The sequence below is a fragment of the Hibiscus syriacus genome, unplaced genomic scaffold, assembly GCF_006381635.1.
Source record: "Hibiscus syriacus cultivar Baekdansim isolate YM2019G1 unplaced genomic scaffold, ASM638163v2 tig00110450_pilon, whole genome shotgun sequence".
NCBI lineage: Eukaryota > Viridiplantae > Streptophyta > Magnoliopsida > Malvales > Malvaceae > Hibiscus > Hibiscus syriacus.
This window is the reverse complement of record NW_024062743.1, coordinates 10,122,215-10,148,910: the sequence shown is the minus strand read 5'-3', so window position 1 is coordinate 10,148,910 and position 26,696 is coordinate 10,122,215. Positions and strand designations below refer to the sequence as shown.

General features: G+C 33.7%; 2 protein-coding genes across 3 annotated transcripts; one reads left to right on the top strand and one right to left on the bottom strand.

Annotated features, from left to right (window-relative positions):
* On the top strand, nucleotides 1-24,621 carry LOC120126160 (digalactosyldiacylglycerol synthase 1, chloroplastic-like). Of its 2 annotated transcripts, XM_039144431.1 has the most exons (8): nucleotides 1-686; nucleotides 1,985-2,017; nucleotides 3,303-3,390; nucleotides 4,222-4,706; nucleotides 4,795-5,061; nucleotides 5,234-5,583; nucleotides 5,719-6,250; nucleotides 24,610-24,621. In XM_039144431.1, exons 1-7 carry the CDS (start codon nucleotides 78-80, stop codon nucleotides 6,248-6,250), a joined length of 2,364 nt encoding a protein of 787 aa, XP_039000362.1. In that variant the 5' UTR covers nucleotides 1-77; the 3' UTR covers nucleotides 24,610-24,621. The 2 variants fall into 2 exon arrangements, with proteins under 2 accessions (XP_039000362.1, XP_039000361.1); XM_039144430.1 differs by lacking the exon at nucleotides 24,610-24,621 and having other exon boundaries at nucleotides 5,719-6,469.
* On the bottom strand, nucleotides 21,335-22,815 carry LOC120126162. The gene is made up of 3 exons (XM_039144433.1): nucleotides 22,451-22,815; nucleotides 21,907-22,014; nucleotides 21,335-21,809 (listed from the first exon to the last, which is right to left on the bottom strand). The coding sequence occupies exons 1-3, from the start codon at nucleotides 22,760-22,762 to the stop codon at nucleotides 21,498-21,500; spliced, it is 732 nt and encodes a 243-aa protein (XP_039000364.1). The 5' UTR covers nucleotides 22,763-22,815; the 3' UTR covers nucleotides 21,335-21,497.
* Nucleotides 24,622-26,696: the final 2,075 nt, after the last annotated feature.

Here is a 26,696-nt window from a genome sequence, read left to right as displayed (position 1 = left end):
CTGCGAAGAAGCATTAAATTCAAAGAATTCTCTGTTAACGGAATTATTGATTGAAAACCCTAGCTGAGTTTCGCGCCATGGAAAAGAGCTCTTCATCCGCTTCAGCTGCGGCGTCCAACTCCACTGCTTTCTCCTTCATTTCCAAAGGTTGGAGAGAGGTTCGCAACTCCGCCGACGCCGATTTGCAGCTCATGAAAGACCGTGCCAATTCCTTCAAGAATCTCGCTGCCTCTTTTGACAGGGAAATCGAGAACTTAATACAATCCGCCGCTCCGACTTTCTCCGTGCCAGCGATCCGACAATCCTCGGAAATCGACTTCATGAAGAAGCTGCAGCCTAAGATATTGGAGTTTCGCAGGGTTTATTCCGCTCCCGAGATTAGCCGGAAAGTGATGGAAAAATGGGGACCGAGGGCGAAGTTGGGGATAAACTTATCAAGGATAAGGAGCGCCATCGTGGCCGAGTTGGACGAGACCCATGAGGAGGATATGTATGGAATTACGGAATTCAATAAGTTTAGGAAAGGTAGGAGGTTGGGGTTTACAGAGGAAGGGAGTTTGGGGGATTGGGAGCCAATTCGGGCGTTGAAGACCAGGTTAAGAGAGTTTGATAAGAAAAATTATTCGGTGGAGATCTTTGGTGGATTTAAGAATAGTGAGTTTGTTGAGAAAGTTAAGTCCAGTTTGGTGAGCTCCCTTCTTTCCCTCTGCTTTTCCCCAGTTATTGGGAAAGCTTTTCTTTTCACAATATAAATTTGATGGTTGTAGTCGCACGGATGTATAACTACCATCAGGTTCAATTCTTTTGTGTTGGGTTTATGCTTCATGCCGGGCTTTTTAGTCCCAGAATTCACTTTATTGATTTAGTTTGAAAGTAGGGAATTTTGATGAATACAGAGTGGCCAGTGTGGTTGGAAAATTGAAGTGCTTAGTATACTGAAATTTCTATATTAGACCAAACTTTTAAATCATTCATAAGTTCGTTCGAGTTCTTAAGATGCTTGAAATTTTACCTTAGAAAAAGAATTTAAAGGATCTTGGAATACTCATTCTCTTACCAATGAAGAGGTTAGTTGTTTCTCATACCGTGTCTGTGAAGTGGGATTTTTTATTGTTTAATATGCTTGGTGGCGGTGTTATATTCATCATAACAGAACTACTAATTGATCACTGTTGTTATATTCAAATTTGAATAAACATGGTGGTTAGAATGAATTGTATTTTATTATGTTTTAAAAGAATAACATAAAAACTGTGATAAACATGGTAGTGATGCCTTTTTAAGGCTTAATCCAATGGTATATGTAGATACTTATTATTGCTTTTTCCCTCAATGGGAAATTGATATAACTGAGGCTTTAAGTTAATCAATTGGTTCATATACTTTGTATATGGATGCATGAAGTACTACTGAAAAGAGTGTGCATTCATATTTCAAGGCTAGTAAAATCGGATATGAATCCAGTTTCCTTGTTAGGAAGTCCTACAATCTCATGATTAGGCACTGCTGAGGAGAGAAATTTGGTCAAAATACTTGTGGAAAGTTCAGATATTGTGATAGGGAGTTTGCTGCTTTCCATTTGACCAATCAATTATGCCAGGCTAATTAAAAAAAATATCATCATGATTCATGGCTATACGAATGGGTAATAAGGATTTGATATCTTAAGTTTCCTGTATTTTTTTTCTCTTCTTTTGTCTAACATGAAGTTCCCGTGATGGAAAGGTTGATATAACTTTGAGTGTGAGCATTTTAAGCTTTCTTTCTCTAAAATGTTCTGTAAAAGTAAGTGCTTTGTAATAATCTGTTTTTAAACATCCATCCAGCTGTGGGTTGACGGTATTGAGTTGAATATTGGACATTTTAGGTATTGCTTGTACACTGTAGATTTGTTCCTCTGTTTTTTTTTTGTGATTTTATCATCTTGATTAATGCAAATTAAAAATCCTTATGCAATTATTTGATCAATTTATTTATTTTGCAGAAAGCAATATGCAAGGAACCTCAGGAGTCAAAGGTTCCCTTCTCAAACTATGGATTATTGCATTCTTTTGTGTTATTCATATTTCCAATTCTTTGATGCAATCTGCTATTTATTCGTAATTTCCAATTCTTTGATGCAGTCATGCCATTTATATGTTCCATGAATGCTAGTGAAAGTTTTGTTTTTCTTTGTAATGGGTGGATCATTTGGTATAGCATAATTGATGGCTCACAGATTCACCATCAACATAACAATGGTATTCATTTCAGGAAATAAGCATGAATGCCTTTCAAAGCTCTTATAATTAAAATAGTTTTATATTAAAGAATCTAAGAATTATACTCCTTTGCGATGATCAGGCAATAGGTAACTAGACTGTTTGTCTACACGACAGTAGGGCCTATTTTTCCATGCTTCTGTGTATTTGAATATGTAGTTATTTGGTTCGATTTGGCAGAGTCTGTTATTAATTTTTGTATATTCCTGATCACAGCCACATTGGAGTAAAACAAAAACATATTCTAAACATATTAATTTTTTTATATGTTGTCGGCTTCTTTAGTTTGGTTTTCTGGTTCCAGTATTGTTGTAAGGGTTTTTTGGAATAGTTTTTCCAAGGTTGTAATTCTTATTTTCTATAATGAAATTATAAGGCACTCTTTTCCTCCTTCCGATGATTAAGAAGCTTCTATACAAGCTCCATTAATCAAGGAGGTTTTTAATGAGGCCGTCAAATCTTATAAAAAAAAATTGTAGGTAGCCTGAATTAAATTTTCTACCTCATCCTCTACATAGCATCTTGGACATTCCTCTGTGTTTTAAGGTTTTTTTTCTACTTTCCATTCTTTGCTAGCCAACTATTGGGGTTGATTAAGGTTCACTGCATTTTGCTAGGGGATTTAATTCCTCTCGAACTTAGGGAATTTGCGTATAGGCTTATCTAGCTGGAGAAGCACCGAAAACTTGCATATAGACGCCATGTAAAAACTTCAAACTAAAAGAAAATTTGCTGATTGTGTCTTTTGCTTTGAATGAATGTCGATCTTTTTATCACAACACTTTGCTAGCCTTTTCTTAAAAAAACATTATAATATTTGAATTTATAGAAATATTTCCCATCAATGGGTTTTTTAACCTATGGTTTCAATCCATGTGCTTTATATTTTGTCGATGTGATAGGCTAGATATAATGTAGTTGAGAATGGCCCTGGAATTTAATGTATACTGTACGCATATTCAAACGTGATTGGATCTTAAGATGCTCGGTAAAATATGTGCGTTTCTGAATGTTTATTTTTCTTTTTCCTGTTTGATATAGGAAGTACCCCCATTGGACTTACCTGAACTTCTAGCCTATCTTGTCAGACAATCTGGGCCTTTTCTGGACCAACTTGGTGTCAGAAGGGGTAATTACCTGTAACTCTCTCATTTTCACTTTTAAAATGTGTCAGGATGTTGAGTTTGAAGTTTTGCATTGGAACTAATCTTTTATAGGTTTGGTCTATTCTTGGTATATTCTTTAAATTTGAAGGACTATATTCACTTGTTTCTTCTTTCCATTATGATTACTTTTGTAGGGTCATGACAGCTTATATTTGAGTAGTTGTCCTGTCTAATAGAATCTGTAAAATGTTCATTAAGGGCTTCATCTCACCAAATTATGCAGTTGTATTTGTGGATAAAATTGGGGACACCACCTTGAAAGAGCATTGTTCTGGAATGAAATTGAACTTTTAATGCTTAAATAATACATTATGTTGTTTCTATTCCGGGAATAATTAAGCTGAATAATCAATAGGCAGTTGATTCTTGAGGAAGTAGTAGGCTGCTTGATGCTGGTTTTAACTTTTAAACATCCTTCTACGTGAGAGAAATAAATTTTTAATCAATTTCTTTTTCATTATGGCTGTGCCACCTTTCAAGTATTTCAAGCACTTAAGATACTTGGAAGAAGAGCTTTCCACTTCCACTAAACAATAACAGTTGCTAATTTTCCATTTTCTCTTCACTTTCTTTAGTATGACATCATTTACTCAGTTATGCAGTCAGAACCGATTTCATTAGCTTGCCATTTTACATCTGTTGGGGGGAAAAATAGTTACCCATGAAAGTATGAGGCACTATATATATTCTACATTTCCATTTTGTTGCTTTACTAATATATCTACATGATGTATAAGGGTATCGAGTCTAACTGGCACTGATTTTTTACAACTTTCTTAAATGTGATTTCTCAGATATATGTGACAAGATAGTTGAGAGCTTGTGTAGCAAACGTAAGAACCAACTTGTTTTGCGTTCCCTTGCCGAAGGAGAACCCCCTACTGCTGACAGTGATAAGATAAATGATGAACTGGATTTAAGGATTGCCAGTGTTCTTCAAAGTACAGGGCATTGTTATGAGGGGGGCTTTTGGACAGACTTCACAAAGCATGATATTTCAGATGGGAAAAGGCATGTTGCCATTGTTACAACTGCTAGCCTTCCATGGATGACGGGAACTGCTGTAAATCCACTTTTTCGAGCAGTGTACTTGGCCAAATCGGCAAAACAAAAAGTTACACTTTTGGTTCCCTGGCTTTGCCGATCTGATCAAGAACTTGTTTATCCGAGCAGTCTCACTTTCAGTTCACCAGAAGAGCAGGAGAATTATATACGTAACTGGGTTGAAGAAAGGACTGGATTTAAGGCTGATTTTAAAATTTCATTTTATCCGGGAAAGGTAACATTTATTGTATTACATCATGTTTTTCTTTTCAATCATTTTAACATATATAATAATTGACAATAATTCGATAATTGCTTTCTAGTTTTCAAAAGAAAGGCGAAGCATAATACCTGCTGGAGACACTTCTCAGTTTATTTCATCAAAAGATGCAGACATTTGTATTTTGGAAGAACCTGAACATCTGAACTGGTACCATCATGGTAAAAGATGGACTGATAAATTCAACCATGTTGTTGGTATTGTCCACACAAATTACTTGGAATATATTAAGAGGGAGAAGAATGGTGCTCTACAAGCCTTTCTTGTGAAACACATCAACAATTGGGTCAGTAGAGCATACTGCCACAAGGTGTGTCTATTCTGTTGCTTTTATGACATTGCTGACTGTCATTTTCTTTCGATTATAATTTGTATCATAGGTTCAGTCTCATGCTCATTAAACCAGTAATTTAAAAAACTTAATGGTAAAGTTGAAGAATCATTCTTTGTATGACAAACTAAGTTTGTTTTCCACCCTTCAGGTTCTTCGTCTTTCTGGTGCAACTCAGGATCTACCGAAGTCCGTGATTTGCAATGTTCATGGAGTAAATCCAAAGTTTTTGAAAATTGGGGAGAAAGTTGTTGAAGAAAGGGAACTTGGGCAGCAAGCCTTTTCTAAAGGAGCATACTTCTTAGGCAAGATGGTTTGGGCTAAAGGGTACAGAGAGTTGATAGATTTGTTGGCAAAGAACAAGAATGATCTTGAAGGTTTCAAGTTGGATGTGTATGGAAATGGTGAGGATGCAAATGAAGTTCAGAGTACTGCTAAGAGGTTGAATTTGAACCTTAATTTTCTGAAAGGAAGGGACCACGCCGATGATTTTCTTCATGGGTAAACTATCCAATCATTTGCTGAGATGATACTTGGTTTTCAGAAAATATATTGAGCACATCTTCCGAAAATAATCCCTTTACAAGTATAGTTGCCCCGTCTATAAGATTCTAAGATTCTTTTCTTTGCCTGCAGGTACAAAGTCTTCATAAACCCTAGTGTCAGTGATGTACTTTGCACAGCTACCGCGGAGGCACTTGCGATGGGAAAATTCGTAATATGTGCGGACCATCCCTCGAATGAGTTCTTTAGTTCATTTCCCAACTGTCTGGCTTACAAGACATCTGAAGACTTTGTTGCGAAAGTAAAGGAAGCATTGACAAAAGAGCCTCAACCTCTTACTCCTGAGCAAATGTACAGCCTGTCATGGGAAGCTGCCACCCAAAGATTTGTAGAATATTCGGAGCTTGACCGAGTTTCAAATAACGAACATGATCCTGCAAAAGTGAGACCTAATGGAAACATAATTGCAAAATCGTTTTCAATGCCAAAACTTTCAGAGATGCTCGATGGGGGTTTAGCATTCGCCCACTATTGCCTCACGGGGAACGAGTTTCTTAGACTTTGCACCGGGGCAATACCCGGTACACGTGATTACGACAAGCAACATTGTAAAGACCTTCATCTCGTACCTCCACAGGTGGAAAATCCTATCTATGGCTGGTAAGTAAATAGTTAAGCTCTACGTGTAAGGTGCCAACCATGTTTGTTAGTCTAAAGGTTTCTTTGTTGCTTAATAACATATTTGCTTAAGAAGACAGATATGAGATATCCAGACAGCTCACTATGAGTTTTGTATTGTTTTAGGGCTTTTCTCCCTTGTGATATATATATATATATATATACATAGAAGAAATAGATGTTGAAGTATTTTAATGTAGGGAAATCCAAGCTATCCTTTGTTGTAAGTACTAATGTTTTTGACGTTAAAGTAGGCAGTTATTTCCGTTTGTAATTTCAAAGTTTTCATAAGAGTTTTTTTTTTTTCTTTATTAATTTATGATGATTACAAGTGATAGTATCTGTTTTAAAGACTTTCAACTATTTAACAATAAACGTTTAAATACCATGTGGTCATTGATGCTTGAACTCAGGATCTCCAGGATTAATAATCATTCCTTTAATCATTAAAGTCGTTTGATTTATATAAATTTCCGTAACAGTTGCATGTATATAAAATGCAGACAAATGTATAAATAAATATTTATATAAAATACAAAAATGGTTCCCTGGCCTTTATTAAGTCTTTTGACTATTAAAAGTTATAAAACGGTTACCGACTATTTATTATGTTCTAAATTTTTTATTTTCCGTTAAAAATTGGCAGTTTTTTAAGATGGACGTTAACATGATGATCGGGATATGATAGTCGTTTGAGATTCTAGGATTAGATTTTATCATATCACAGTCAACAGGTTAATATTTAGCTCAGAATATTGTCCACTTTTTAACGAAAAATGACGAGTTTGGAACATAATTAATAGTCAGGTGACCATTTTATAAATTTTAATAGTCGAGGAACTCGACAAAGCAACACTCTATAGTTGAAGGATTATTTTATAACTTTTAATAGTTGAGAAACTTAATAAAGTAGTATCTTATAGTCAAAGGACCATTTGTGTACTTTACCCTTATATAAATTAGTGATGATAGATTTGCATATTTTTAAAAACATATGCAAAGGAAAAATAATAGGTAAGGGTGAGCAACACTCTACTTAACTCAAAAAATCGATTTTTTTCAGTTTTGAGAACTCAAATTATAAATTTGGTTTTCGAGATCGAGTCGAGTTGAAATTTTAAAATTTCGAGTTACTTGAAAAACTAAAAATTTGAATAAGTATTTTGATAGTTTTACGATTTAGTCTCTGATTTCATTATTCCTTCAATTCTTCCTCCATTTTAAGTTTATTTGTTTACCAAAATGTAACCACATGCTCATAAACCATCGTAGAATACATATGTACTTTCAATTCTTCTTTTTTATAACAAAATTTTTATTTTTCAATTTAGTCCCTTAATTTTTCATAATTTCCTTATTTATCCGATTCATCATTTATCTTAAGTTCCCTTTTTACCAAATTTGAACCACATGCTCGTACACCACAATAGAATACCTATGTAACTTCAATTCCTCTTTTTGATAACAAACTTTTATTTTTCAATTTAGTCCCTCAATTTTTCATACTTTTTTTCATTTCTTTAATTCATCCTTTATTTTAAGTTTGTTTTTTTTTAATCAAATTTGAACCACATGCTCATATACCACAATAGAATACCTATGTAACTTCAATTTCTACTGTTTTACTAAAAATGTACTCTCTCTCTCTCTTTTATTTAGTCCATTAACTTTGCATTTTACTCAATTTTGTCTTTTGACTGCAATACCTATTATTATATTTCAAAAAAAAATGTTATGAATATATTTTGTAATTTTAGATTATATTTATATATTAAATAATAGGCAAAAGGGTAACTTTTTCCCCTATAGTAGACCCAATTTATCACTTTCTCCCTTATCGTATTTTCGTATCAATTTAGCCCTTAAAGTTGCTCAATTGCATCATTCTATAACCATACCCTAACTTAAAACCCTAAATTATAATCCCTAAACTCTAAATCATAACCCTATTACCTCTAAACACTAACTTAGGGTTTATAATTTAGGGTTTTAAGTTAGGAGAAGGGTATAGAATGATGCAATTAAATAACTTTGAAGACTAAATTGATGCGAAAATACAATAGGGGCGAAAATGATAAATTTGGTCAACTACATAGGCAAAAGTTACCCTTAAGCCTAAATAATATTATAATATGAAAAGAATATAATATATATGTATATCTTATATAATGAGAAAAAGTCAAAAGATTGAAACAAATTTTTTAAGCTGACCTTTATTCTCATATGTAATAAGGTAAGGGGGAGGTAGGATAGTAGGTTGCCCAAACGCCAGGTTGAGAGCAGCTTCCGTGAGAGACCTCCAAATTATGAATTGCCCACCGTGGGACTCGATCCCACGACCTCAAGGTTAAGAACATTGTGCTCTACCAACTGAACTGGATAGGCAACTCAAAAGATTGAAACAAATCCTTGATATAATACTATAAATAATTATAATAAAATTAGTATAGGAACTCGAATTTCTTAAACTTAAAGAATACGAATCGTCAACTCGAATAACTCAAAAAAAATTTAATTTCGACTCGATCGAATGCTGACCCAATACTGAGCGGCATTAGTGGTCTGAACTCAATGACGGGACATTGGATTGTCTACACTTAAGCACTAAAACTTGAAAACATCTTTCTATCCCTTTCCTGCCCTGTTTCTATCAATCTCATTAAAATCGAGTTATCCATAACTTCTATTCTCTTGAGGTTATGGTAAGCATTATCAAACTCCAAAAGATCTTTATTTTTAACTCGTGCAAAAACTTATAAATTATGTAGCGGAATCCAACAAGAATCGGTAGGCAACCCCATTTTTTGAATTCAATTGCGACTGCCTCACTGTCCACCTCTTTCACAGTCATTTGGATGTAGTGAAGCCACGTTTCATAGAAAGAATAAAAGGATTTTAAAACAAAACAAACGTCAATATCTATTTCCAGATAAAAAAAATTTGTAAATATTTGTGGTGATTCTCTAGAACTATATTTTTTATATTTAAAAAAAAGATTTAATTTTAGTTGAAACGAACCTTATAATTCTTTTTTCGAGACTATCCCATGCTACTTGCATTCACTTTAGCTGGCAATGATACAGTATGCATGCAAGAATCTTGGCAGGCGACGTAGGGACGGATGCAGAAGATTACGTCAGGGTGTCGAATTTATAAAATTTTAAGGAGATACAATGTTATAAAATTTTAAAGGATAAAAATAGATTTTCAATAGAAAATATAAAAAAATATCTAAAATTATATAGAAAATTGAAATTGAGAGGCGATCACCCCACTTAGGGAGGCAGAGACACCGGAAAACAACATCGAGCATGCCAAATTGGTTCATAACTAGGGTCATTGCATGATCAATTTGAAGCATACAATTCCTTGGAGAAAAAAGAAGAATGAAGAAAGAGTGGTATAAATTCAAAGCACAACTTCAAAGCAAAAATTTTGAAAGTTTTTATTATTGTTTTAATTTTTTATTTAAATTATATTATTTTTATTAATAATTTTAAAAATTATATTATTTTTAATTTAAAATTAATTTAATTTTTTGTATGTGTAAAAGTTGTTGTAGTTAAAAATTAGGGTTTAGAGTTTGAATATATATATATTTAATTAGTTTTTGTTTAAAATTAATTTCAGTGACTAATAAAATAAATGAAAATGAAAATCGACACACTAAAAATAGGGTTTAAAACCAAATTTAACTGCCAAATTTTATGATTAATATTATTTATATTGGAAATATTATTATTTATATTATGTTACGGATACGTTGGGAGGAAGAAGGACGAGCATAACTTTGAAGCAAAAATTTTATAAGTTCTATTTTTGTTTTTTTTATTAATAATTTAGATCAATTATTTTTCTTTTTATTTTAAGATAGTTTAGTTTAAATTAATTTAAATTATTTGTATGTTTAAAAATTAGTTTAAGTTCAAATTTAGGGTATAGGGTTTGGATATATATTTAACTAATTGTAGCTTAAAATTAATTCTAGTGACCAATAAAAAAAGAAAATGAAAATCAATCCATTAAAATATTAAGGTTTAAGGTCAAATTTAACTTTGAATTTCTATCATTAATATTATTTATAATCAAAATAATATATATATATATATATATTGTGGATATGTTGGAAAATAATTAATTGAAAATTTTCATTAATATTAAAATTTAAAAAATATATGAAATATATTATTTAAAATATTATTATGTATAGTGAAAAAATAAATATTTGAAATTTAAAATTCTTTATAATTTTGATTTTGATTATTAATATTATTATAATACTATCTACATTAAAACTAATAGTAATGTTTTAAAAAATATGTATGTTTAATAGAAATATTAGAAAAAAGTTAAAATACATGATTTTTATATAGAGTTATTAGAAGGATGGAAGCATAACTTCGTGTGTTTGAGATCAGATGTGCAACACATTTTCTCTCATTTGAAAGAATATGTATAATTATTTAAAAATATAATTATTTAAAAATATAATTATTTAGGAGTTCAAATATAACAAGTTTATGGTTAATTTAATGAATGGCAAAAAGGCAGGTGAGGTCCCTCAACTTTCAAAAAGAATCAATGTGGCCTTCATCCTTTTTAGATCAATGTGACCCTCCAACTCGAAAAAAGAACACAATGTGTCTTTTTCATTGGCCAACGCTTCCGTTAATTCTTGCTGTTATAAATTGGGTAAATTACACCATTCATCACTGAACTATTTTCTTCTCTTCTATTTTGGTCAGTAGCCTCTAAAAGTATTGAATGTCGGAAATTCTAGAGACTTCAGGGACTAAGGATGTAATTAACTCATTTTATTTTAACACAAAACCCACCTCCACCCCTTCCCCTCCCTCGGTTTTTTTTCCCTCCAACCAGCTTCAAAGCTTCACAATTTCCCAATTCCAGAAGAACAAGTTGCAATTCTAGTCTCCTACCTTCCGTTCCCTTTCCCTCTGCCTCTCCCTCCCCTCCCTCTCACTCTCACCTGCTGCCCCCTTGTCTCCCTTTACCTGTTTGTGTTTACTTGAACAAAAATCACAGACGACATCGCCAACAAAGCCACAAAAGGGGCAGAATCATAAGCACCAATCGAATAAAGCTAAAATCATCAAGGTTCGAATTAGATTTAGATCAATCGAATATCGAAAATTATCTCTCATTCATGCCTTTAAACCAAATTTTGATGATGGGTTAAACCTGGGTTTCAGATTTTGTTTTTGATAACAATCCCTCCAACTAAAAGAGGGAAAGTAGCCATAGTGGAAACCTTGTCCTCAACAATGACGAAGATAATAGAGCAAGTTTGTGCGAGAATTTTCAACACCCTTCAAATGTCTTCATTGAACCCATGAAGACACCCATTTGTAGTGCAAAAGAGACGATAACAATGGTGGTACAGCGGGACAAAATGATGAGTTCTTGAAGATGGAAATGATGGAACGAATCCTCTGTAGTACGGGAGGGAGGGAGGGAAACGGAGTCAACCGCACGCCATAGCTCGGCTAAAGAGAGGTGGCGGCCGGTAGTGGCGTCGATGAAGGAGTTAACGGAACCGTGGGTTTTGTGTTTAAAATAAAATGAGTTAACTACAGTCTTAGTCCCTGAAGTCTCTAAGATTTCATAAATTGAAAACTTTAAGAGTTTAGTGACCAAAATAAAAGAGAATAAAATAGTTGAGTGATGAATGGTGTAATTTACCCACGTAATTGTTAGTTAATGCCAGAAAATATTTGTCAAAGGGTCACATTGAGTCATTTTTTCAAGTTGGAGGACCACATTGGTTTTTTAAAGTTTAGGGACCTTATATGTATTTTTACTTTTAATAAATTAATTGTAAAATTGTGGGGAGCAAGTCATCCGTCATCGAGGGATGCAGCATGAGGGGGAATGCTCACGTGCGGCAAGCTTCATATACGACTAAAAAAAGGCTATTTCTATTGGTTTTACTTACCGATATAGGTAAACGCGATTAGAAAAACCCGGTAAAAAATAATGTTTTAGGTAGCGCTTTACCGAAAACATTATTTTTTTTACCGGGTTTTTCTACCACGTTTACCTATATCGGTAATTAATAATAGGGTAAAGTATAGTAATGGTCACTGAACTTTTCTAAAGCTTTCATTTAGGTCCCCTAACTTTTAAAACTTGCAATACAGTCCCCCAACATTTAGTCCATTTGCAATATGGTCCCCCAAGAGTTACGTCGGGGACCATATTGCAAACAAACTAAATGTTGGGGGATTATATTACAAGTTTTAAAAGTTAAAGGACTTAAATGAAAGCTTTAGAAAAGTTCAGTGACCATTACTATACTTTACCCTAAAAAATAAGTGTTGAAATTATATTATTATTTATATATAGGTGTTTAAGTGATTTTTCAATTAATTCATATGCTTAACATTTCTAATATTACATTTTTAAGTGTATGGACATTAATAGTCATTAATAAACACATGTCATTTTAGGTAAATTTTAAAAAAAAATTAAAAAATTATTATATTTTTAAAAAATTATAATTTCTTTAAAATTTTAAAAAAAATCAAATCCCTCAAAATCCCCAAAAGCAACACTAAAATCTTTAACTTCAACCTTACCATCACCATTGCTGGCCACAGTCGCTGTTGTCACCAATACCCTTGGCATCTCTCTCGTCAGTCGTTGTCACCCTTGTCGTTGGGTCACCTAGGTATCACGATTTTTAAGCTTTAGCTCATCAGGTTTGTCAATTTTTTGTTAAGTTTATAGGTTCTTGGTCTTCATGTTTAATTGTTCGTCAAGTGGAGGTTTTGTTGGAGGTTCGCTCAATGACAATGGAGGTAAATAGAGGTGACAAGTGTGGGTATAGAGATTGAAATTAGGGTTTTCAAAGTTTCGTGGTTTTTTTTAAAATTTGAGAAACTTTTGGATTATATATATATATATATATATATTTTAAGATTTTTTAATTTTTTTTTTAAATTTAAAAAGAGACACATGTCATTTAACGATATAATTTAATGATTGTGATGGTCCAGACACTTAAAAATATAACATTGGAATTAGGGTCTTGGTGCGAGTGTTGTTTAGAAGACTGGCAAGTTGTATTAATGAAGTGGTTGGCGAATGTCAATTTGCTTTTATCAGTAGGAAGCAGATATCTGATTGTTCTCTCATTGCAAATGAATTTATTGATTTTATAAGATAGAGTAATGACAAAGCTATTATTTTTAAGTTGATTTCAAGAAGGTGTACAATTTGGTGGATCAATCTTTTTTAGACTTCATCTTAGAAAAATGGGTTTTTGGTGTAAGGAGACGGAGGTGTATCAACGTATGTGTTTCCTCGACTTCAATTTGTCTTGATTAATAGTTCTCTGTCTAGTATGTTTAGATCAAAAGAGGGTTGAGGCAATGATCCTCACTTTCTCCGTTGTTATTTAATATCATAGCCGAAACCCTCAGCGTTCTTATTCGTAAAGCTATTATTGGTGGATTTTTAGTGGAATATCGGTGGGTTGGGGGATTTGGTCATTTCACATCTTCAGTTTGTTGATAAATTTATTCTTTTCTCCTCCGCAGAAGATTTCCATATCAGAAATATTAAGAGAATTCTTAGAATTTTTGAGCTTGCATCTGGCCTAAAACTTAATCTTAGGAAAACAAAATTGTTTGGGATTAACATTGTTGATTCCTTCGTTAGAGTTTGGGCTGAATCGATTCGATATGGGTTCGATAACTCTTGGCCAGCCTTATAATTCTGTTGTACAATGGAATCCAAGTATTGATAAATTCAAATCTTGACCTGAGGCGTGAAAAGAAAAATTGTTGACTTTTAGTGGTAAGTCGGTGCTCTGAAATCTCTCGGTTTCCTTTCTCTTTTTTTTAAGATGCCAGGTTTTATCTCCTCTTCTTTGAATGAAATCATTGCAATGTTCATTTGGGGTGCTAGTGATGGTAGATCGTTTCATTGGATAAGATGAGAGAATATGTGTAAACCAAAAGAATTTGGGGCTTGGGTTTTGTCTACCTAAGATTGAAGAATAGAGCAGTCCTTAACAAGTGGCTATGGCATTATGGTAGCAACCCAAATTGCTTGTGGAGGAGAGTCATTAACGTAAAATATGTTGCAAGTGGTATTGGTTTTGAACCGTCGATCGTTCAGGCACTTTTTGACAGAGTGGTGTCAAGGAGACTAGACTTAGAGTTTGTTCATTGAATGTAGGCACTTTAAATGCTAGGCTGCTCGAGTTGACCGACGTACTTAGTAATAGGAAAATAAATTTTGCATGTATTCAGGAGACTAGGTGGAAAGGGGCTCGCGCCAGAGAGTGTAATGGGTACAAGTTGTGGTATTCAGGCGTAGATAACGCTAGAAATGGGGTGGGTATCTTGGTATCCTCTAGGCTCAAGGAAAATGTAGTTGAAGTTTGTACATACCGGGATAGGATCATGATGATTAAGGTTATTATAGAAGCAGAAGTGGTGAATGTCCTTTCAGTGTACGCCCCACACGTTGGCCTTAGGGAAGGGGAGAAACGTTGCTTCTGGGATCATTTAGATGATGTACTTAGGAGCATTCCGGAGGACCAAAGAGTTTTCATAGGGGGAGACTTCAATGGCCATATAGGTAGTGCAACCGATGGGTATGACGGTGTTCATAGGGGTTTCAGTTTTGGTAGTAGGAACTAGGAGGGGTGTACGTTGCTTGAATTTGCTACTGCACACGATATGGTGGTCACTAACTCATGCTTTAACAAGAGAGATGTGAACTTGATTACGTTCCATAGCGGGGGACATTGTACCCAAATCGACTACATCCTGGTTCGAAATCGGGACCGATGTGCTTGCATTGACTATAAGGTGTTCCCTGAAGAGGCATGTGTATCACAACACAAATTTTTGGTTTTGGTGTTCCGTTTACGCCATGGGCGGAGCACGCATAGGAGGGCTAAACTTGGTAAACCTAGGATCCTTTGGAAGAACTTACATGGATCGACAGCTGATGACTTTAGGACTAAGGATTTGTCTAATACAGGTTTTGAAACTACAAACTCAAATAATGCAGATATGTTATGGAAAAATATGGTAAATTCCATCAGAGAGGTGGGAAAAAACACACTTGGGTTGTCGACAGGGAAGGTCAATGAGCATAAAGAATCGTGGTGGTGGAACGACGAAGTCCAAACTAAGGTGAAGACAAAGCAAACTTGCTTCAAGGAGTATCTACAATGCAATGAAGGCGAAGAAAGATCGAGAGCTAAATAAAGATATAAGGATGCAAAGCGAAAAGCCAAGAAAATGGTGGCTAAAGCAAATGATAAGGCATACGAGGAAATGCACAAGAGATTAGACACAAAGGAATGACAAAACGACATCTTCAGGCTAGCAAAATCTAGGGAGAATATGAAAAATGATCTAGGTACCATTAGGTTTAATAAGGACAACAATGATGTTCTTTTAGTGAAAGATCATGATATTAAGAGGGTTTTGGGTAGTTACTTCTTTGGCTTAATTAATGACGACGCTTCTCCCTGTAGAGATAGTATCGTTAATGGGTCAGCCAACCATCATACTACGATCAATAACTGCCCTACAAGTAGGATTGAGTTTGAGGAAGTCAAAATTGCTCTTAGAAAGATGGGGAGGGACAAAGCTGTCGGTCCAGATCAAATTTCTATCACTGTGTGGTTGGCCCTAGGAGAGGAGGGAGTTAAGTAGTTGACCAACATATTTAATATCATTTTAGAGACTCAAAGATGGCAGAGGAGTGGAGAGAGTCTACGGTGATACCAATCTATAAGAATAAAGGAGATCCCTAACGTTGTGGCAACTACAGAGGTATTAAACTACTCAGCCATACCATAAAGCTATGAGAAAGGGTGATAGAGGCTAGGTTAAGACAGGTTACTAGGGTTTCGGAAAACCAATTTGGCTTTTTGCCAGGCAGGTCTACTATGGAGGCGATTCATCTACTTCGACGACTTATGGAGAAATATAGGGAAAAAATAGAGATCTTCACATATCGTTCATTGACCTTGAAAAGGCGTATGATCCCCGTAATACGATCTGGAAGACCTTGGAAACGAGACGGATCCCAATTGCTTATATCCGGGCGATTCGTGATATGTACTGTAGATCTACTACATATGTCAAGACTACAGTTGGCGACACCGAGGCATTCCCGGTGGAAATCGGACTCCACCTTCACTTTGATTATGGACGATATCTATTATGCGAAACCATACGGTGTTCCATGGTGTATGCTTTTCGCTGACGACATTGTCCTAGTTGCTGAAACAAAAACTGAGTTGAATAGTAGACTGGCTACCTGGAAGACTGCTTTGGAAGAAAAAGGTCTAAAGATCAATATTTGAAAAGACAGAGTATTTATGTTCAAACTTCAGTGAGAACTAAAACGATGAAGATGTAGAAGTATGCATAGAACGATACGTTCTCCCCTCAAATGATTGTTTCAAGTACCTAGGGTCTATGATACATAAAGATGAGGGTGTGGATCATGATGTTACACACTGTATAAAGGCGGGATGGCTAAAGTGGATGGCTACTACTGGAGTTTTGTGTGACAAGAAGGTGCCTCTAAAACTGAAGGGAAAATTCTATAGAATGACAATAAGACCAGCACTGCTGTATGGATCAGAATGTTGGGCAATCAAGAAGGATCACATAAGGAGGATGGAGGCCGCAGAAATGAGAATGCTTCGATGGGCATGTGGTAGGACTCTGTGGGATATGACATCAAACTCTGCTATTAGGATATCATAATTTTTTATTGTAATAGTATGTATAAGATATCAAGAAACATTAGACAAACTATACAAAGTGTGACTATTCCATGACTTGTGTTCGATCTACATATAAAAAATAAAATGATGTAATATATAAATATTTATAAGGGAGTTAATCACATATATATTATATCAAATCATGATTTCTTGTATCTTAGGTGACAATGATACATTGCTAGACGTCACTTTTGTTTACAATAATAGAATTGTTCTACGTTTTGCTACTAGTGTTACAAGAACTTACAAGATCATGAATTTTCAGACCGATTCAAATTATATTATAAAATTTTTAACTCGAGTCGAACTGCGCAATTTCTCTTACTCTTTTGCTGCCCTAATCTTTTTTACAATTGGTAGTAATAAATTAAATCATGTTGGTTTCATAAATTAATAATAATGAGAAAGTTGATTTGACATGCATGACTTTTTTTCCTATGTACTCTTTAGTCTGCATTTTTTGAGATGTTTCAGACACGAAAATCTTAAATATACGATTAAGGAAAAATGTTACCGAAAATGTTAATATTGGGCGCTACATAAAATGTTTAACATTTCCGGTATAACGCTACCTAAAATATTATTTTTTTCTACCGGAAATGTTAATATTGAGTTCTACCGAAAATTAGTTAGCCAAATTAACATTTTCGGTAAAAAAATAATGTTTTAGGTAGCACTTTACCTGAAATGTTAAAAAATATTAACATTTAATTTCTAGTAATGTCTCTCTTTAACCGCATATTAAGACTGTTGTACAGCAGAACTACCCGACATTTCTAGGTAATATATTTTCCATGCCGATATTATAAGAGCTATCTTAGAACAATTTTGCAAAACAGAATGACGACTATATCTCGCTACGAGGAGAGTTATTCAAACAACAGGCAATGGCTGAATTGCTAATACGTAATACATTAAAAAAAACACCTTCATGTGTTGTTGTGGCCTTGTGGGCACAGTGAAGTGCAAGTTGGTATGAATCTGAATATCTGGTTGGAATATTGATTTTGGGCTCCATTCTTACTTCAAATGAAACTAATCAAACATGGAGCAATTGTTGTGTTTTCATTTTTTTTCTTCTTTTAACGATATCATTTCAATAGGGTAAACTACTATTTGGTATCCTACAAATTCTTGTGTTTAATTATGTTAAGGATTTGTAAGTGGAAAAATAATCAAAATAATATAATATAAAAATAGATCAATCACAAGAAACAAAATATTCTATAAATATATACATCACAAAAAATATTATATATATATATATATATATCTCAAAAATTGATATATCCCAAAATATTTTTGCAAAACTCATTTTTGCAACGCAAACCCTAAAAACAGACTAGGAAAGGATTACATCTCTTTAAAAACAATTATCTCATAATTCTAAATGCAACAAATTTATTCCATAGGAATTATTAGTTAAATAGACTTAATCACCATGTAATAATCTTCGGTAAGTAGAATTACAATAAAATACAATTTATTTTTTAATTAGAAGTTGGGTTAATATTTAACCATCTATCCCTTTAAACAAATTTTATTAAAAAAGTAATCTTCGAGTTTTCAACTTCTTCAATTCTGACGTAAGTCAAATATTCATTAAAGTTTTACTAGCAAGTTTTCAACAACTTAAATTTTTATGTAATATCCTTTAAAGTACCGTTAAATTAATTGAGAATTATTCTCCTACGAATGAAAAATTATTGCAGCAGAACTTATCTTCCACGTCTCCAATATCGCTAACAAAACCCATAATAACAATTTTTTTAAAACTTTATAACTTGAATCATAATTTTGATACCATTTATTAATGATTTATAAGCGAAAAATAATCAAAATGATATCACCGTAGAAATAGATCACACACATGAGACAATATTTAATGTCGTTCGATCTTGTCTACCTCTACGAATGAGAAGAACGATAATTCACTATAAACGTTGAGGTCACAGAGAGTACAAATCCATAATATCTCGTGTTTAAAAACTTATCTCTACAATGTAATTCCTAAAAATTAGGATTACATTTTTCCAAAATAATTTTCTCTTATAGTTATGAAGGCTAAAACATACTCTTTATTTACATAGCCAAACATTAGTCACTAAGAATTATTTTTTCATAAGAATTCTTAACTAAATAAACTTAATCACCAAGTCATATTTAACTAGTAAAATTACAACAAATTAATTTTTAATTAGAATTTGAATCAATGTCTAACAGTTTCTATTTTGGTTACTTTACTATTTCTGTAAAGCTCGATGTATTCTAAAATACTCTCCTAATATTTTTATGAAACTCATCTCAACAACGTAAACTCAAAAGTTGCATAGACTATAAAAGAAGTACGAATCTAAAAAATAATTATCTCTTATAATTCTAAAGGTTAAAAAATACTCTTTATTTATAAATCCAAATATTGTCATAAAAAATTATAATTTTATAAGAATCCTTAACTAAATAAACTCAACCACCAAGTAATCTCTAACCAATACAATTACAACAAAATACAAATTAATTTGTAACAAAAATTTGAGTCAATATCTAATACTTTCTGTTTTTGATTACTCGACTTTTTCTTAAATCATACATATCGTATATTTTGTTTCTATTTTGGTATTCGTAGTTAAGTTTGACAATTGACTTAGCAAAAATAATATTGCAACATAATTTAAAAACAATTTTAGCGTCAAAACTTATGCATTCTCTCAAATTGATCCTAATTCAAAAATAATTTAATAAATCCTTGATATTTCAAAGTTATTTCAAATTGAAATGAAGATTAAATTGATAAAACTTGTAAATATCAATGATTTATTGGATTATTCTAAATCAATATCAATTTGATAAGAATTGTAAGATTTAGGGAATTAAATTGCTATTATATCATATCATATCACATCACCATTTTTATTCGACGGTTAAAATTAATAATGGAGTATCAAAATTAAAATAAAACATAATATTAACTACGATTTTGAAGAAAAATATAATTAGATGACCAAAACAAAAATCATTTAAGGATACCAAATTAGTGATTCACCCTTTCAATTTACTGGAATAATCCCCAAACTTCTGATAAAGATTTTCAGAACTTTATAATTTTGGGTCAAGTATGCAAATAGTCTACTCACTATAGGATGCTTTTCAGTTGAGCCTCTCAACTATGAAATATTATAAAATGATTCCTTGACTTAAAAGGATAATAAATTCATGATTTTAAGTTAAAAATTTGATGGAAGATGACGTGATTGTTAATAAAACTAGTATAATAACAAATGAGCACTCAAAATTTACACATGTTTTAATTTAACCCTAATTCTACAAAATAACCCTTAACATTTAATATCCTACCAATTTGCAAGGGATCGATAATTTTTTCTAAACAATGAAAGGAAAATATCCTTCATACAAAGGGTCATTTTTCTAAAAATTTACATATTTACTCTAAAGATTGTTTTAGGTGACTTCTAATCAGATTTATAGTGATCAATTTAGCTCTTTAATTTGCATATTTGAGATTCATAACAAGTCAAACATGCATACAAAGTTTCTAGAATTCTTAATCACGCATCAAATACTTTAATGCTATATAAAACCATTATAATCTCAAAAATCAGCATACTTGATTATTAAAAGCATAGAAAATATGACTACACAAAATCAAGTAAACATTGTAAATTTAAGGCCATAAATATGCACCTCATGCAACATTAACTCTCCTTACTACTTGTACTAAAGCACTACATGGATACACTCAATCATGCTTAAAATGACAAAATCAAACAAATCAACATGACAAAGTAAAATTTCATGAAATTATAAATTTTAGTACTTGAATTAAGGTAAATAGGTTAGGCCTATCCTTATTCAAGGGTCATTCCTTCTTGTGTGTATATAGCTTCTAAAATTATTTACTTCACTCATCATAGCTCCAATACACCTACAATAGATAATTATACAACTGTATATTTGCGACTACAACTTTTTGTGTAAAAAGATGAAACCTACGAAGAATGTCTGAATTGAACAAGGGAGAGATCAGATACAGATAGAACTAAAAATGTAAAGGTAGCTTTGTGAAAATAGCAGCTTCATAAAGACTAATTGTAGAACCGGTTAATAACAAACATACTACTAAAAAAATCGAACCAAATGAGAAAATCTTTAAAGAAGTTAGCTAACATTAGCAGCATCAAAAGTTAAAGCTAGATAGCATGAAGAACAAAGCATTCATATGAATCAGATTTGTAATTACAAACAAAAAGAAAACGCAATTGAACATAATACACCCAAATAACTATCTTCGAACTGTACGAGAAGCAGTTTCATCCGAAAGGAATAGAGGCAACGATAGAGGTAGACACAACATCGATTAAAAGGCACAAGGAAAAAGAATTACAGCATACGTACAACTAAAAGACGATGAAACCAACTATCAAAAGCATCATCAAAAGATCTTATTATATTGGCTAGTGAGAGAATCTCTGAGATTAGAATAAAGGCCGAACAGTGAGTATTGCCGAAGGTTCTCAACTTCATACCATGAATTCAGGGCAGAAAGGTGCTTATCTGTTCCAGAAAATGCTAGCTGTATACCGATGCTGCAATCAACAGAACCTCCATGGTTTTTACAGTTGTTTGTATTAATTGCACAATCTTGTTTGTTTAGGCACATAAAATTTGATTTCCCCGAACATTGTTTGCAACCATCCCTTTTCCAAAACAAGTTTTGCAGCCTGCCTTTCTTAAACTCGAGAACCTGCATAAACGAATCCACTATCAGTTTCTGAAGACAATTACCAGGGTAGAAACCAATACCATGAAAACAGAAAAATGAATTCTTCTTATTTCCTTACAAGAGTGAAGCTTGTTACGCTGTAGGTGCCGTCTACAACGAAAGCAGGCAGGGACCTTGCAGCATATTTTCGACCAGCAAATGCAACCATATACCCACCAACTGAGTCCTGAAAATACCAAAAGTTTCAGGCATTATTATATCATATTCGTGTGATAGAACTGTGACTTCCCTGTATAAAGGAAGTGCCCCAAATTCATGATTTAGGTTGTTAAGAATAAAATCAACGATTAAGACACTGTTTGGTATTCACCTTTACTAATTACTACAAACATGACTTATTTTCAATAATAAAAAGGGTGATTTAAACATATATTACTTTAATCGTTTTCTCAATTTTAGTCAAACTCAGATTTTACTCTAATCTCATCTCCTTCTGCGAAATAAGCAAACACAAAACGGGACCTTAAAGATCTAAGAAAACTCACAAATTACATTAAATTCCAACCATGGATCGTCAGATCCCATCATTCCCGAAGTTTTGTAATAGAAAAAATTAAGAAATTATTTAAAATAAAAAGGATAGGATAAGAGCGTAGACTGACCGGAGAAAAAGAAGATGTGTTGATGGTGAGGAGAGATATCTCGTCAACTTTAGGTCTAAAGACAGCGAGGCGAGAGCCGGAATTCGTTAGCGAGAGCCGACGATCGCAAGGAGACAACTGAAGCGAGCTGTTGAAGAAGAACGATGCCCTTGGAGCGAACGCGATCCCAATAGTGAACCCATCCGATATCTGGACTCTCGTGTCCGAACAAGGCCAGTACGCGTGGTTCGTGTCGTCGCTCGAGTCAACCAAAAGTGGAGGCGTCGCCGCCGTCAACAGGAGGAGAAGAAAGTAAACAGCCGGTTTCGACATTGTTTTAGGTGGATCCACTGAACTGGTTGAGGAAGGGGTGGCTATAATGTTTAAAACTAATTGAAAACAAACCAGCTTGAAATGTTAATATGGACCTCCAAGAAGAATAGGAGATTCAGCCCATTCGTTTTAGATTGGTTTTGGGTTACACATACAAGCTTATGGAGGTTTTCCCACCAATAAGGCAAATAGTTTTATTAATTAACTCAACAAGACATATAGATGTTTATTTTGAGATTTACTATATTTGTTACTGTATTTAACATCACGTCGAAGTAATAAGTTTACCTAAATAATATATCTTTATTTAAAATCATTAAATTGAGGTGACGAATTTTAATAAAATATATATTTTTATTAAATTTTATCACATTAAATAAAATGTTTGAATAAAAAATATTTTTTTAGAATTTATCACATCGATGTGATGAATTTCAAGTCACTGTTCTAAATGTCGTAGATCCCTAAATAAATTATATTATGCTATATTAGGCTAAATAATTAACCCACCTCCAATAATGGGCTAAATTTGCCAGCTTATGATATATTATTGTATTATATTTATAAATGTTTAAATATGTCAATGATTTATAAAATTTTAATTTTTTTATATTATTCTTTGTTTTAAAAATTGTCCCTATTTAATTGTATTCAATTTTATTATTATTATTTTAGAGTGGAATCGTCAACTGTTCATGAAATAATATGAAAAAAAAATCAATATACAATTGTCCCCAACCCAAAACAAATAAAGGCATACAGCTAAGCAAAGGCAAAGTTAAAAACAACAAAGAAAATAAAACAAAAGCAAAGGCTAAGTTGACATCAACCATTCAACTTCACTATAGAAACTCAGAAGAAACCCGTGATAAGCCTTGTGCAAAGAAGAAAAGGAGAAACTTCAATAGACATCGATCTTAAACGGACCATAATAAGAGAGAAAACAGCTACGGAGGATCTAAGCAACTGGAATCTTCCTCTACATGCGTCTCCATCTCCCGAGGAGCTTCTTCAACCCAGAACCGGTCTTCTCTGGTATGGTTCGCTGCCTTTACAAGTAGGTGTGTCGCTCTGTTGCTCGACCTTGGAGAGAACTTGAAGATGCATGCATGAAGGTTATTTGCTAAATTCTTGGCCTCCATAATCAAAGCGCTTATCTCTGAAAAATCATACGCATTCGAGGAGAGTTTTGAAATTACATATTTTGAGTCACCTTCCACGATCACTTCTTTAAGTCCCAGATTCAGTGCAAGCTCCACCGCCTAGATTACCGCTGTAGCCTCGATCGCAAATGCCGAGGTAACTCTGTAGATTACCCTTCTGCTTGCTCCCAGTATTTTCCCCTCACTATTATGAATAATTACTCATGACCAAGCTACCTCGTGTGTGTGTGTGTGTGTTTTTTTTTTTTTGAAATTTGCATGAAATTCACCTTTACCGACGGTGACTGAGGAGGGCACCATCGAGCGTTAGCACTCGAATGAGCAAGATGGAGTCAAGAGTTAGCAGTCGTATATTCTTAGCAATGAGCACGGGTAAAGGTAATTAAATCTGAAAACCCAATTTCCTTTCTTCATGATACTGTAAATTACAAGCATACCACAATGCCTATATACAAACTAGAATCATAGGGCCTTTATCAAAATGGGAATGCATCATTAACTAATCCAGCCAAGGTGAAAACTCCATTTGCGTTACATTCGTTGGCCAAGTAAAACCAATCACTGCCCAGACTCCTCTAGATAGCATGCAATCCATGCTTACATGGACATTTGATTCAGTCACTATCTCACAATTAGGACAGTAGGGATCTATTGTTAGTTGCTTGAGAAACATATCATGTTTAGGTGGAATATAATTCATGCAGTACTTCTAAACTTGAATCTTGATTTTTCACTTGCAAACACAAGCCCATAATAGATTGAAGAAAGTTGATGAAGATTGTAGAATCCCATCCATAGCTAGCAATAATCTGTATATGTTGTGTATATGTTGTGTGCTGTGAGTAATATAAATTAGACGCAAATTATGTGCAAGTATACACAATCACACAAGTAATAAAGAGTGAGCAAGTATCATTCCACGAGGATTGGAAGAAATTGCAAGTTAAGTTAAAGCATGAATATTAAACTACCTAAGTATAGTTAGTTTGCTGGTATGCACAAATGAGAATGTAGTGGCAAAATGGAGCGAATGTGAATGATATTGTGGAAATGTGATGGCAATGTGAGATGTGATAGCAATATGACAGATGGAAATGTTGTGACAATTTAAGATGTAATTGAAATGTAAACAACTGAAAATGTCAATGCCAAATGAGTTGAGAATTCAGAAATAAGTAAGCATGCTTTATAATCCTCACACGACAAGCTACTATAGGAATGGATGGGTGGGATTTCTAAGGAATCCTAAGCCTTGCCTCTCAAAATGATTCAAGCTTCTATGGTATATTTGCTCGACAAAGTTTATTAAGAATGTCCCTACGCTCTCTCGAGTCAGGGAACTTGACAGATGCAATTACCACGGCAATACATCTTGGCATGAACATTAACATCGAACCTATCGAATATGCACTACTCCTTTTAGTTGTTGAAATCCCATACTTATCTCTAAGGTGGATTTGGTCTTAGTTAGCAGCTAAAACCCATTACTCACATTGATCTTCCCTTAGTTTTTCTCGAACATTAAGGATCCTTAACCTAGTTTCTCTCGAACACTAAGTAATATACTTAAGAAATAGACACTCTCATGTCTTCTACAATCCTAAATAATTAAACACAATGAGTAAAACAAATAGATAAATATAAAAACCTCAAATAATTCATTAAAGTAAGTACTCAATCATCCATAAAAACCCACACCATATAAGGATTAGTTCATGGTGGGGGTTTGAAACATCTGTGACAATATTCCAAACCATACAACCTAATAAATCAAAAGGAAAATAAAGCATAAGGGTGGAGGACACTCCTAACTCGCGTTGTCAGTTGCTCCTCGACCACCATAGACGTCGCCTTAACGAGCTAGCTCCTCTTAGACACCTAGCAAGCCATTCCCTCGAGCTTGACTATGGATGAGACCCTTGAAAAGATAAAAGGGGAAAGAAAGTTGGAAGCTTTCTAGCCTCCTCTTGTTTAGCTCACTATTCCCTCTAAAATAACCATCCTCTAGCTTTGAGCTCGTCTTTTCTATTTATACTAAAGGAATTTCTTAGGTTTTAGTGCAAAAATTCCCTAAGTAACCTAAGGTACATTCATTTCACGTGAAGGTGGTGACAAAGGAGGTTGTGGCCCCCTCTTAGGCAGTTGGTAGCAGAAAACACGTGAGTGTGTATGGTTAGCAACTCTCATCAAAATATCTTCTTCATTTTTGTCTTTTACTGCATACAGTGGTTGTCCCATTTTTCCTCAACAATTCTCCTCGCACACCATCTGTGAATGTTGCGACAATCCTCTATGTTCTACATCTGCTTAGTCGACCTGCATATCACCAACAAGAGCACAACCTTCCTAGTATATATAACCATTTAGAAATAAAATGCCACGACAAAGCCAAACCACCAAATACAATTAAATGCACCTAAATGAACCTATATGAGCTCTAAGACAACCAATAAATTAAGTGAAAAGGCCCTAAATATGGCCTATTTACAGATTTATCACACCCCATACTTAAGTTATTGCTTGTCCTCGAGCAATGGACAGTAGTTAGCAGAAGAAAAATGTCATGGCATAGTTCGGTTTCAGGACAATTAGGTGTACTAGAGTTTCAACCCTCAGAAATGTCTTGGCATCAACAAGCTAGACAAGTGGAGGTTTCAAGAATAATACCCTAGGTCAAGGTCTTTTGCTAGAGTGTGTGCGTGACTGTATCCGATCTATGATTAGTAAAGTTAGAAAATTTCTAAGGAAAGTCTACTATTATACCATAGCAT

Coding starts and splice junctions, on each gene's coding strand:
- LOC120126160 (XM_039144431.1), top strand. CDS start 78: ATGGAAAAGAGCTCTTCATCCGCTTCAGCTGCGGCGTCCAACTCCACT. Junction 4,707..4,794: donor TTTCATTTTATCCGGGAAAG/GTAACATTTATT, acceptor ATTGCTTTCTAG/TTTTCAAAAGAAAGGCGAAG. Junction 5,584..5,718: donor GCCGATGATTTTCTTCATGG/GTAAACTATCCA, acceptor CTTTGCCTGCAG/GTACAAAGTCTTCATAAACC.
- LOC120126162 (XM_039144433.1), bottom strand. CDS start 22,762: ATGTCGAAACCGGCTGTTTACTTTCTTCTCCTCCTGTTGACGGCGGCG. Junction 22,015..22,450: donor ACACATCTTCTTTTTCTCCG/GTCAGTCTACGC, acceptor TGGTATTTTCAG/GACTCAGTTGGTGGGTATAT. Junction 21,810..21,906: donor GCGTAACAAGCTTCACTCTT/GTAAGGAAATAA, acceptor TCGTTTATGCAG/GTTCTCGAGTTTAAGAAAGG.